The sequence below is a fragment of the Bufo gargarizans genome, chromosome 6, assembly GCF_014858855.1.
Source record: "Bufo gargarizans isolate SCDJY-AF-19 chromosome 6, ASM1485885v1, whole genome shotgun sequence".
NCBI classification, from domain to species: Eukaryota; Metazoa; Chordata; class Amphibia; order Anura; family Bufonidae; genus Bufo; species Bufo gargarizans.
In genome coordinates, this window is record NC_058085.1 from 352,589,920 (window position 1) to 352,603,573 (window position 13,654).

Sequence of the window (13,654 nt, forward strand, 5' to 3'; positions counted from 1 at the left end):
GAGTGTAGGCATCAGATATTAGGCTATTTTATCTTTATTATATATATTTTTTTTTAATTGGAGTGCAGTCCATTTTCTACAAGATATATATATATATATATAATAAAGAGTTTTGGGGTTTGGTTATTATTTTATCTGAATATTATTAAAAGTTAAATTTTAGGGGTTTACGCTCAGTGGCATATTCCTGCCTTCTAAGTAGCTGGTTGGTTGTACTCTGTGGTTCTTCTGGAGTTGCCAGTTTCCTACTTTCAGATAAGTCTTGTCTGTTCTTATTGTTTTGTGTTTGTTATATTGCCTATTGTTTGTATCTGGGCCTGAGACAGAGACCTCCATTCGTCCATCTGGGGAGGAATGGGTTGTCTCTGGTCCTAACCTTATTCCAGGGCCTTATAGGGATATAAGGGCCTAGGTATACAGCATATGAATATTCCTACCTTCATGGTCTATTTATATTGATAGGTAGTTAGGGCCCGGATTAGGGTTGTTTAGGAGGTGACCTGTTTCTTCCCTAGTTTCCAGGCCCAGTTTCTGATCCCCTTCCCTCCTGTGTATAGTGTGGAGTTTTCCCCCTCCACTGATCGTGACAATAAGTGAAGTGTGCAGTGATTCTAAGAGCTATGTCATCTGTATGTCATACAGACTCACAGTATTATTTTACTACCAAAGCAGACTCCCTATGCATGTTACTGCAAGGCACAGTGTTCTACGCCACTATTCGCCGCAAATAAATTAGTATCGAAACAAAGTTTTCCTAAAAAAATTGGCGAACCAGCGAATAAAATTTTTGAAAAATTTGCTTATCTCTAGTTACGATCACCCGGAAATCCAACAGTGGTGGTCATGCTTGCACACTATAGGAAAAAAACACCAATCTATCTGCGTTCCCACGGTCCGGGCCACCAGGGAGGCTGATGCTTTTTTCTATAGTGTTCAAGCTTGACCACCACTGATGGATTGCAGGGTGGTCTGTAACCATGGAAACGAGCAGTGTATAATGTGAGGGAAAAATGAGTCCAGCCAGAATGAGCCTTAAACAAGTTATACAAATATATACTACATATATATATATATATATATATATATATATATATATATATATACAGGGAGTGCAGAATTATTAGGCAAGTTGTATTTTTGAGGATTAATTTTATTATTGAACAACAACCATGTTCTCAATGAACCCAAAAAACTCATTAATATCAAAGCTGAATATTTTTGGAAGTAGTTTTTAGTTTGTTTTTAGTTTTAGGTATTTTATGGGGATATCTGTGTGTGCAGGTGACTATTACTGTGCATAATTATTAGGCAACTTAACAAAAAACAAATATATACCCATTTCAATTATTTATTTTTACCAGTGAAACCAATATAACATCTCAACATTCACAAATATACATTTCTGACATTCAAGAACAAAACAAAAACAAATCAGTGACCAATATAGCCACCTTTCTTTGCAAGGACACTCAAAAGCCTGCCATGCATGGATTCTGTCAGTGTTTTGATCTGTTCACCATCAACATTGCGTGCAGCAGCAACCACAGCCTCCCAGACACTGTTCAGAGAGGTGTACTGTTTTCCCTCCTTGTAAATCTCACATTTGATGATGGACCACAGGTTCTCAATGGGGTTCAGATCAGGTGAACAAGGAGGCCATGTCATTAGATTTTCTTCTTTTATACCCTTTCTTGCCAGCCACGCTGTGGAGTACTTGGACGCGTGTGATGGAGCATTGTCCTGCATGAAAATCATGTTTTTCTTGAAGGATGCAGACTTCTTCCTGTACCACTGCTTGAAGAAGGTGTCTTCCAGAAACTGGCAGTAGGACTGAGAGTTGAGCTTGACTCCATCCTCAACCCGAAAAGGCCCCACAAGCTCATCTTTGATGATACCAGCCCAAACCAGTACTCCACCTCCACCTTGCTGGCGTCTGAGTCGGACTGGAGCTCTCTGCCCTTTACCAATCCAGCCACGGGCCCATCCATCTGGCCCATCAAGACTCACTCTCATTTCATCAGTCCATAAAACCTTCGAAAAATCAGTCTTGAGATATTTCTTGGCCCAGTCTTGACGTTTCAGCTTGTGTGTCTTGTTCAGTGGTGGTCGTCTTTCAGCCTTTCTTACCTTGGCCATGTCTCTGAGTATTGCACACCTTGTGCTTTTGGGCACTCCAGTGATGTTGCAGCTCTGAAATATGGCCAAACTGGTGGCAAGTGGCATCTTGGCAGCTGCACGCTTGACTTTTCTCAGTTCATGGGCAGTTATTTTGCGCCTTGGTTTTTCCACACGCTTCTTGCGACCCTGTTGACTATTTTGAATGAAACGCTTGATTGTTCGATGCAAGATATCTCACTATTTTTGACTTTTCTGAGCCTGTCAAGTCCTTCTTTTGACCCATTTTGCCAAAGGAAAGGAAGTTGCCTAATAATTATGCACACCTGATATAGGGTGTTGATGTCATTAGACCACACCCCTTCTCATTACAGAGATGCACATCACCTAATATGCTTAATTGGTAGTAGGCTTTCGAGCCTATACAGCTTGGAGTAAGACAACATGCATAAAGAGGATGATGTGGTCAAAATACTCATTTGCCTAATAATTCTGCACTCCCTGTATATATATATATATATATATATATATATAAACTGTATCTGTGTGGGTTTTCTAACTAGCCATAGAGAAGTGCATAGCCTCTAAAGTTTAAAGAACAGGGAATTGATGCCGAAAAAAAACAAATTTCCTATATTTTTTTTTCATTTTAGGTTCCTGTCATTGAAGAAGATCTATCAGTCTGGTCACTTCATCTGACTGCACATGGAGATCACATTGATGTGGATGAGAGCAAGAAGGTTGTCCTTATGCAAATGAAATCGTGCGTAATACAAACTGATAAAGTGCTCTATAAACCGGGTGATACAGGTGAGGTCTAACAAGTATCAATTGTATTTGGTTTGGTAAGGGGTTAATCTTTTATATAATATGATTTTCATAGTGTGAATATAATGATTAGAGATGAGCGAATCGAATCCAACTAAATGGAATATGATCCGAATTTCCTTGTGCTTTGTGGTAGCGAATCGATTTAACTTATATTATAAATAGTGTGAAAAAAATAAATAGAAAAATCATACTTACCTCCTCCATTTGCTTGCGAGGGGCCAGCCATCTTGATTAAAGATCTCAGCTGAAATCCTGTGCGTGGTAACGTATGATATCACTACGCCTGTTCATTGAATAAATATGTACTCCGCACACCTTGGATCCAGTGTGGGTTCCTGTGAGGTTGAACAGTATAAAGTTAATCCACGGCACTCCCCAAAAAATTTTGTGCTAATTTTTTTTTACATTTTATTATTTTTGCAGATTATCATTTGTATACATCCAGAGTAAATCATTCGTACATCATTAGTATATAGCCACATGAGACATAATTCCCGGACGTTTCGGTCTAATACGACCTTCCTCAGCGGGGTCTGGTGGCAGGGTTGTGAGGCAGACGTACTTCTGCTTGTTTCTCTCTAGTAAGGTCTGTGGGACTTACAGCGCCTAGCAAAAGTATTTACCCCCTTGACTTTTTTCGTATTTTGGTGCCTCACAACCTGGAATTAACATGGATTGTTTGAGGATTTGCATCATTTAAGTTACAGAACATGCCCACAACTTTGAAGATGTTTTTTTTTTATTATTGTGAAGCAAACAACAAATAGGACAAAATAACAGAAAAAGTCAATGTGCATAACTATTCACCCCCCTAAAGTCAATACTTTGTAGATCCACCTTTTGCGGCAATCACATGGGATTTTTGCCCATTCCTCCTTGCCAAACTGCTCCAGCTCCTTCAAGTTGGATGGGTTTCCCTTGTGAACAGCAATCTTTAAGTCTGACCACAGATTTTCTATTGGATTGAGATCTGGGCTTTGACTAGGCCATTCCAACACATTTACATGTTTCCCCTTAAACCAGTGGTGCTTTAGCAGTGTGTTTGGGGTCATTGTCCTGCTGGAAGGTGAATCTCCATCCTAGCCTCAAATCATGCACAGAGTGGTACAGGTTTTGCTCAAGAATATCCCTGTAATTAGCACCATCCATCTTTCCCTCAACTCTGACCAGTTTCCCAGTCCCCACAGCATGATGCTGCCACCACCATGTCTCACTGTGGGGGTGGTGTTCTTTGGGTGATGTGATGGGTTTGCGCCAGACATAGCGTTTTCTTTGATGGCTGAAAAGTTCAATTTTAATCTCATCAGACCTGAGCACCTTCCTCCATACATTTTGGGAGTCTCCCACATGCCTTTTTCGCAAACTCACAACGTGCCTTTTTGTTTTAACTGAAAGTAATGGCTTTCTTCTGGCCACTCTTCCATAAAGCCCAGCTCTATAAAGTGTACGGCTTATTGTCGTCCTATGTACAAATACTCCAGTCTCTGCTGTGGAACTCTGCAGCTCCTCCAGGGTTACCTTAGGTCTCTGTGCTGCCTCTCTGATTAATGCCTTCCTTGCGCGGTCCATAAGTTTTGGTGAGCGGCAGTCTCTTGGCAGGTTTGCTGTTGTGCCATGTTCTTTCTATTTAGTTATGATAGATTTGATGGTGCTCCTGGGGATTATCAAAGATTTGGATATTTTTTTATAACCTAACCCTGACTTGTGCTTCTTAACAACATTGTCCCTTACTTGTTTGGAGAGTTCCTTGGTCTTCATGGCAGTGTTTGGTAAGTGATGCCTCTTGCTTAGGTGTTGCAGCCTCTGTGGCCTTTCAAAAAAGGTGTGTATATGTACTGACAGATCATGTGACACTTATATAGCACACAGGTGGACATCATTTCAAGTCATTATGTGACTTCTAAAGGTAATTGGTTGCACCAGAGCTTTTTATGGGCTTCCTAACAAAGGGGGTGAATACATACACACATGCCAATTTTCTGTTTTCTATTTCTAAACATTAGTTTTATGTATATATTTTTCTCATTTCACTTCACCAACTTAGACTATTGTGTTCTGATCCATCACATAAAATTCAGATTAACAAAACATTGAATTTAAGGCTGTAATGTAACAATATACAAAAAAAGTCAATGGGGTGAATACTTTTGCAAGGCACTGTATGAGGGCAGTCAAGTCAGCGAGGCAATTATGGGGTCATTTATCAAACTGGTGTAAAGTAGAACTGGCTTAGGCCGGGTTTACATTACCGTTATGGACTCCATTATTGTTTTCCATTAAAACATGATTATAATGGAAAATAACGGAACCCATATGACGAAAGTCAAAATGGAAGCCTATAAGATGCATTCCGTTTTGATCCTTTATAATACAAGTCTATGGGCAGCATAACGGTTATGTCCTGGTTTCCATTATGCAGGAGTCCAGTGCCCATAGACTTGTATTGTAAACGTTTTTCTTTCCATCATAATAGAAGTCTATGGGCAATCATAACGGATCCGTCTGCTTTCCGTTATGCCAAACGGGGAAAAAAAGTCCTGTCAACAGGATTTTTGTTTTCCGTCTTGCATAACGGAAACCAGACGGATCCGTCATTATTGCCCGTAGACTTCTATTATGATGGATGAAAGCCTCCAAAAGGTTTTGTTTTGACTTCCGTCTTATGGATTCCGTTATTTTTCATTATAACGGAAAACAATAACGGAATCCATAACGGTGATGTGAATAAGCCCTTAGTTGCTAATAGCAACAATTAGATTTCACCTTTCGCTTTCCAACGGAGCTGTCAAAAATAGTGAGGCTGTAATACAGAGACTATATGTTTCCAGCCAGGTAATCACATAAAATCATTATGTCTTGCCCTGGGTATTTCATTAAAGGAGTAGGACAACTATTTTGTGACATCAGTAGTTCAAATACTTTACATATAAAAATAAAAAATAAAAAATTAACCTCTTGAGACCCAGAGGATTTTTCATTTTTGCATTTTCACTTTGCTTCCCCATTTTCACAGAGCCATAACTTTTTCATATTTCCATTCACATAGCCATATGAGGGCTTGTTTTTTGCAAGTTGTACTTTCTTATGACACCATTTAATATTAGCCCCTTGGATACCGGTTGTTTATTCGTTTTTGCATTTTCATTTTTCTTCCCTATTTTCCGTGAGCCATAACTTTTTTAGATTTCTGGTCACATAGATATATGAGGGTTTATTTTTGCGGGACAAGTTGTACTTTCTAATGCCACCATTAATTATGGCATAAAATGTAGCAGGAAGCGTGAAAAAATTCCAAATGGGGTGGAATAGGAAAAGAAAACGCAATTCCTCCACCGTTTTACAGGTTTTGTTCCCATAGCGTTTTGTTTATAGCAAAAATGACCCATGCCCTTCATTCTCTGGGTCAGTACAATTACAACAATACCCCAAATGTATAGGTTTTTTATGTCTAAATAGTGTAAAAATAAATGTATACTTTGAGAAAAAAAAAAAAATTCACATCACCATATTCTGACACTTATGTCTACTGAGCTGTTTACGGGCTTATATTTTGCGGAACAATCTGTACTTTTTATTGGTACCATTTTGGAGTGTGTGTGTCTTTTGATCACATTTTATAAAAAAAAATTGTGTAAGAGAAGCAATGAAAAATGGCAAATCGGCCATTTTGACCCTTTTTTCTGTTACGCCATTTGCTGTATTGGATTTTTTTTTTTATATTTTAATAATATGGGCGTTTTTAATCGCGGTGATACCCATGATGTTTATATTTATTGTTATTTAGGTATTTATTTTTTAATTATATGGAAAAGTTAATTTAATCTTTTATTTATTTTTTTTGGATCATTTTGTGTCTCAAATATGAGCTTATTAATTATGTTTTTTAATTTTTAATTTAGTTCTTTCAAGGATTTTATATTTGCTATTGAAAGTCAATTTTGCTAATTTCTTATCCTGGCCTGCCACCTGGCGGCCAAAATAAGAATTTCAGCCTCATCTGCGTGGCTGAAGATGTTCAGCGCAAATACCGGTGCCCCATTTGGCCTCACTTGGTCACGGCATCTAAAGTATTTAATTACCACGACCGGCATTATTTCCGATCACGGTAATTAGACGCAGGTCTCTGCTGTAGGAAACAGCAGAGATCTGCCGCCCATGATGCCCGCTGCACATGCGAGCGGGCGCCATGTTCGCACATCGCTCCAGCACCGTACATTTATGGCACTAGTAGCAAAATTGTTAGGGTTAGGTGATGTTGACACAGTGTTATGATGGGATCTACAGAAGACGCCATGTTATGGGAACACTTTATTACATACTTATGGAGGACACTTTATTGGGGTACACTTTAATAGGGGACACTTTGTAAGGTTACACTTTATTAGGGCTCAAAAATTAATACAGTACCTTAACCTGGCACCTGAGCACTCCTGGTGGTGCAGTCACATGGGGTTGAAGAAAAGCCTACACCCTCCTACTGTCTCCACCAGTACAACTGCCCACAATTTTAGAATTTCATGCCCACTGTGGTGCAGGGAACAGGAGGACAGGTGGCTCGGGGGCGACAGGAGGACAGCCAGGTTAGTTTAATACACATGCAATATACATCATGCTGGGAAATCATGTGTATATCAGAGAAAACTGACCGTATACCAAACAGCACGGCCTGCAATGTACACATGCGATGTGCTGAATATGTGCCATATTCGTACTATATGATGTACAGTCATTTTCTTCCCATTTTTAGGGGGAAATTGTGTCTTATAGCCCCAAAAATATGTGTAAATGATGCCATTAACATTTACAAGTTGTACTGCAAAAATCAATTCCTAATATGGCTAAGGGAAAGGCCTGTGGAAGAAGAAGAGGAAAAAACATAAGTGAAAAATTAAACTTGTTTTACGATGCCCAGGGGTTAAAGATCTTTCTCATGAGTCAATTTGGTGCTTTTCTGACTTCTTTTATTACTACTTTCAGTGAAGTTCCAGCTGATCTCTATGGACCATCATATTCATGCTACGGATCAAACAGTAAGTGTTTTATTGACACAAACAATTACATTACACTTCACATGATGAGCCCTATCAAAAATAAAACATTTATAAAACACATTTACTCATCCCCTAGAAAATGTAATAAAAAGCTATCAAAATGTCATATATATCCCAAAATTGTACCAATAAAAAATAAAGCTCATCCCACATAAAATGGACCCTAATACAACTCAGTTGACAAAAAAAGTTAAATCCATGTCCAAAGCCAAATGGAGCTCCTTCCCTTCTGAGGCCTGCCATGTGCCCAGACAGTGTATGACCAAATATGGGGCATTTCCGTGCTCAGTTTTTTCCTAATAACCCTTGTGAAAATGAATCATTTTGAGCTAAAATTACATATTATAGGAATTTAACCCTTTCACTACCATGTACATGTACGGTGCTGGTCCAATGGGAAAACATGGCGCCCGCTCGCATATGCAGCGGGCGCCATGGCCGGCGGGACTCCGTTGTTTCAAAAATGCCTGTACTATTAAAATGTTAAAATATTTTTCCAATACAGTGACTGAATAACAGAAAAAAAAAAAAGGTCAAAATGGCCAATTTGCCATTTTTTCATTGCCTCTCTTACCCCAAAAATTTAATATGTGATCAAAAAGTCACACACACTCCAAAATGGTATCAATAACAACTTCAGATTGTCCCACCAAAAAATAGCCCCCACACAGCTCAGTAGATTTAACTATAAATAAAAAAGTTATGTGGGTCAGAATATGGTGATGAAATTTTTTTTTTTTTTTTTAACTTTACATTTATTTTTACACTATTTAGACATAAAAAAATATATATATACATATGTGGTATTGTTGTTATAGTACTCACCCAGATAATGAATGGCACAGGTCAGTTTTTCCACAAATGCAGTGGGAACAAAACCTGTAAAACGGTGGAGGAATTGCTTTTTTTTTTTCCAATTCCACCCCATTTGGAATTTTTTTCCTGCTTCCCACTACATTGCCATATTAAATGGGGGCATTCGAAAGTACAACTTGTCCCGCAAAAAATAAGCCAGCTGTGTGAATGTAAAAATAAAAAAGTTATGGCTCAAGGAAGATAGAGAAGAAGAATGAAACCACAAAAATAGACAAACATCTGGTATCCTAAAGGTTAAATTGTTAACTTTCACAGCCGAACTATAATAAATTCTACAAACACTTGTGGGTGAAAATTAAGTTTTAAATGCTTCTGGGGCTGCAGTATTTAAAATTAGGTAATTTAAGTGGCCTGGCTATTTAGGTCGCTTAATGCCACTTTAGAAATTATATGGTCCCTAAAAAGATACATTTTCAGAAATTTTCTTGAAAATTTGAAAAGAAAATGCTTATTTTAAGTCTACCATTGTCAACCAAAGAAAAAAAATATGCTTGAACAATAATGCCAACCTGAAGTATAAAGTCATGCAACATTAGCTATTTTGTGAGGTATTACTAGCTTAAAAGGTGAGAAACTAAAATTTTTAAAAATTGCTCATTTTTAGCATTTTGGTAAATTTAGGATTTTTCTAATAAATGAAAACAAATATATTTTAATCAAAAGTTACCACTAACATAAAGTACAATGTGTCACAAAAAAAAAACTCTCAGGTCACTTGTGCTTTAACTGATCAGGCTTAACTTGAGTCATCACTTAGCAATAAGAGCCACAACTTGCAACTCCTGGGTAAAGCTACATTCACAAGACCGTATGTATGAGTCCGCATCTGTTCTACAATTTTGCAGAATGGGTGCAGACCCATTGATTTCAATGGGGCTGCAAAAGATGCAGATAGCACATATAGTTCCATTCCGCTGCCCCGCAAAAATTATAGAGCATGTCCTTTTCTTGTCCGCAATTGCAAACAAGAATAGGCATTTTCTATTATAGCGGCGGCATGTGCGTTCTGCAAATCTGTGTTTTGCAGATCTGCAAAACACTACGGTAGTGAGAATGTAGCCTTAACAATGCAAAATCTGTAACAGGACTCTAGCTAGCATGTGCCATTTATAATGCTAGTATGTGTTTTGTGGCAGAGAGGATTTTTTGCCGTCCTTATGAGGCCCGATGTGACTATTAACTCTGTACCCCCTAGAGTTACACTACACACTTTTTAATAAACTTTCTCTCTAAGGGGGAATATGCCACAAATTCTCTGTTGGTTAAAACCAGATAGTGACACGTATTCTTTTTTCTAATTTGTCTTTATTTTCTGACTGTATATTATTTATTCTATTTTCTAAATATGATAATAGGGGCGGCCATCTTGTCTGATGTGTTATTAACAGCTTTTATTGATATACTTTACAGCGGTTTATATGGGCCACAGTAATTAACTTGTAGGGGAATTTTCTAGGCATGCTCTGTGACCCATGCAGAGGTCATTTTACAGGGATGGAGTAGATAAGCTTTGACAATCTACTGTGAATAGTGTACAGTATCTTGTGTTATTTTGTGTTATCCTTATATCTTTGTGTTATATCCTTATATATAGGTGAAATCTGTTGTTATATTGTAATCCTGCCTACAATGATAAAAATGAAGTGGTTTATAACAGGCATCCTCAAACTGCGGCCCTGCAGCTGTTGTAAAACTACAACTCCCACAATGCCCTGCTGTAAGCTGATACCTGTAGGCTGTTTGGGCATGCTGGGAGTTTTGCAACAGCTGGAGGGCCGCAGTTTGAGGATGCCTGGTCTATAAGCTCAAATAGGGCCTATTATTAACCTTACTGGCCAGTGTTTAAACATGCAGAATTTGAGGATTTGTTATTAATCTAATTACAAATAAAAAAAACCATAAATAATTTAAAAATAATAATAAAATAACTTATGGTATGTGATTTAAACAATAGGTCATTTTCTGATGACAAATTAGCAGAAGAGAGAAACTATTCATATTTTTACTCCTAGTAATTGCTAGTATTTGTATTTATGTTTGCTAAGCTAATGAGCTTCCAATCTGCAATGTTATTTTTATAATAAATAAGGAAAATATTAATCAGTCAATTTTTTCCTTTGCAGTTTCCTTTGATTGAGATAACAGTAAGTATGAAATAAACACTTGCATAGTTATATGTCATATAAGAAGAAAGCTAAAGCCGTGGCTATGGGTTTATATTATAACTAGTATTAGTATGTGTACCGCAGGGGGTATATTCCACATCCCCTAAGAGATACTTGCAGCACATAGGCAAGATTATTGGATTGCTTTGGTCTAATTATGGCTTAGGAACATTGTACTAGAGGACATCCAAGTTCCTTTTAAAAATTGGCTGGATATAAAATACACTTTTACTTTACTCTTATATTTTCATGTTTTACTTGCAAGCACACATAAGTAAATTTTAGATTATTATTCCATAGTAATTTTGTCATTTATTTCATTTCCCATAGGACTCAAACAAACATCGTATAGCCCAGTGGCTGAAGGTGTCTACTTCACATGGATTTGCGAGCTTTAGCTTTCATTTGGCAGATGAGATATCTCATGGAAACTATAAAATTAACTTACCTGGTTTTTGTACGAAGAATTTTAACGTTGAGGAATATGGTAGGTTGTGAAAACATGAGAAAATGAGTAAAGATATTATGTGCAGAAGGTTGTAGAGGCATTTACAGACCCTGTGGATCTGTTAACGGGCTTGTCCCTTCTGGAACATTGAGGTCATATCGCTAGGATATGTCCCCAATGTCTGCGGATGCGGGTCCCAGAATGAAGGTGCTGGTCCTTGAAACGGAGCCCTTAAAGTTCCAGAGGGCGCAGCACCCATTCATTTCTATGGGACTGCCAATAATATCCAAGTGCTGTCTCAGCTATTTCGATAAACCCCAGAGAAATGAATGAACTGGTAGCCATGCCGCTCGGCTATTTTCGTCAGTCCCATAGAAATGAATGGAGGGTGAGCCCTCTGGTACTTTGTAGGATCTGTTCTAAGGGTAGGTGTGGGTCCCAGAGGTGGGACCCTCACCTATCAGACATTGGGCGCATATCCTAGCGATATGACCCCAATGTTCCAGATGGAACAACCCATTTAAATGGACCACATTCTATCTCTGTACACCAGTCCTCAGCCACATATAGGAAAGGTAGTGTCACACATCTACATGGCCTCCATATGAAGAGAACTGAACCAATGACTACTTTAGGCCACGTTCACACTTCTGGCAGCAGATCCAGCAGGCTGTTTCAGCAGAGAGCAGCATGCTTGATTTTGCCGGATCCGGCGTTGTCGGATTCTATAGTTCACCACCGGATCCCCATTTACTTTAATGAGGTCTGGCAGTGATTCGGCCGCTTTCCAGCATAAAAGCCAGGTTTTGGCCAGACAAAAACCATTGCATGCAATGGGTTTTGGTCCTGCTGACAGCCTTCATTTGTGCCTGATCAGGCAGCCAGATCAGCTTGCCACTGCCTTAAACTTTAATTAAGAAAGTTACCTGCATTCATGACCACTGCCCCAACCCCTTCCAGGCTGAATGTCATGACTGAACGCCCATCAGTGTTGATAGAGGCTCCCTAGATCCCAAAATGGTAGAGACCACAGGGCAAGTGCTCATTGTGGCCTCTGCATAATCCAGCCCCAACTGCTCTCACACACATGAAATACAACAAAAACCAGTGGGACAATGTAATATAGTCATATTTATATATATTACTTTTATTAAAAATTCTTATTTAGTGTTTATCATACATTTGTATTTCTTTCAGTGCTAAAGAGGTTTGAAGTAATTATTACCTCACCACCCGATGTTACCCTGCTAGACAAGTCATTTCATGTGGAAGCCTGTGGCAGGTAAGGGTCCTTTTACATGGGCAGATAAATTGCCTGTAACAAGTGCCAGATGACGATATAGAAAGCCAATTGGAATTAATTCATACATTTCAGTTATGATCCCTTTCTTGTAAATAAGACTTTTCATACAATCATCATCCCCCTCCCTCATACAGTTTCAATTATTGTTGGGCGCGCGTGCCGTGCTAACATGAGAACATGCACTACTGGCGAACGATAATTTTTATGCCATCATAAAAGATGTGACTGATGACAAACAAGCAAACCTCCCTTTTGTTAATGCTTAACTTGACTCCTCCCAATAACAGGACTAGACACAAAAGGCCCAGATTAGCTAAGCCTGTCGATGGCGTAAACTCAGGCTTTGTTCACATTTCTGTTTTTCACTGATTCCGTTTCTGCGAACAGCATACGCACCCATTGATTTTAGTCATGCAACATGCAACTCTTTGGTCCATGATGGGGACCAAATAAGCCCATTAAAGCCTAAGGGTCCATGAAAAATCACTGACTCAGCAAATGGCTAGGAGTGTTGCGATGTCAATCAGCAACCAGCAACTCACTGGATCACTGCCATAGTAACTTGTACCTTAACTGCTTCTGGTATAGTGTGTATGCATGGCCATGCTGCTTTAACGCATAAGGCTGTCCGCAAGTTCCATGATTGAAAATGTACATGCTAAATTATGGCTTTCACCACATTTTGTTTACAACTAGTAAGGCCTGATATTTCAATGAATGGGTTATCTGGTTTAGAAAGCCTATTGTCAAGGAACCCATTAGGGCATTCTAAGTTAATAGAGAGGAGCTCCTTATTCAGGACCTCCATTAATTAGCTGGAGCAAAGACTGGCTACAAAGTGTTTCTCTATCTCTTCAGAACATCA

General features: G+C 38.7%; 1 protein-coding gene across 1 annotated transcript in view; it reads left to right on the top strand.

The window, feature by feature from the left end:
* Window positions 1-13,654, top strand: part of LOC122939843 (alpha-2-macroglobulin-like) — a 138,827-nt gene that overhangs the window by 10,761 nt on the left and 114,412 nt on the right. Inside the window, exons 3-7 of the mRNA XM_044296034.1 lie at window positions 2,769-2,925; window positions 7,924-7,976; window positions 10,997-11,017; window positions 11,369-11,525; window positions 12,684-12,768. Coding sequence (XP_044151969.1) covers window positions 2,769-2,925; window positions 7,924-7,976; window positions 10,997-11,017; window positions 11,369-11,525; window positions 12,684-12,768 — 473 coding nt within the window. The remainder of the gene's footprint in view (window positions 1-2,768; window positions 2,926-7,923; window positions 7,977-10,996; window positions 11,018-11,368; window positions 11,526-12,683; window positions 12,769-13,654) is intronic.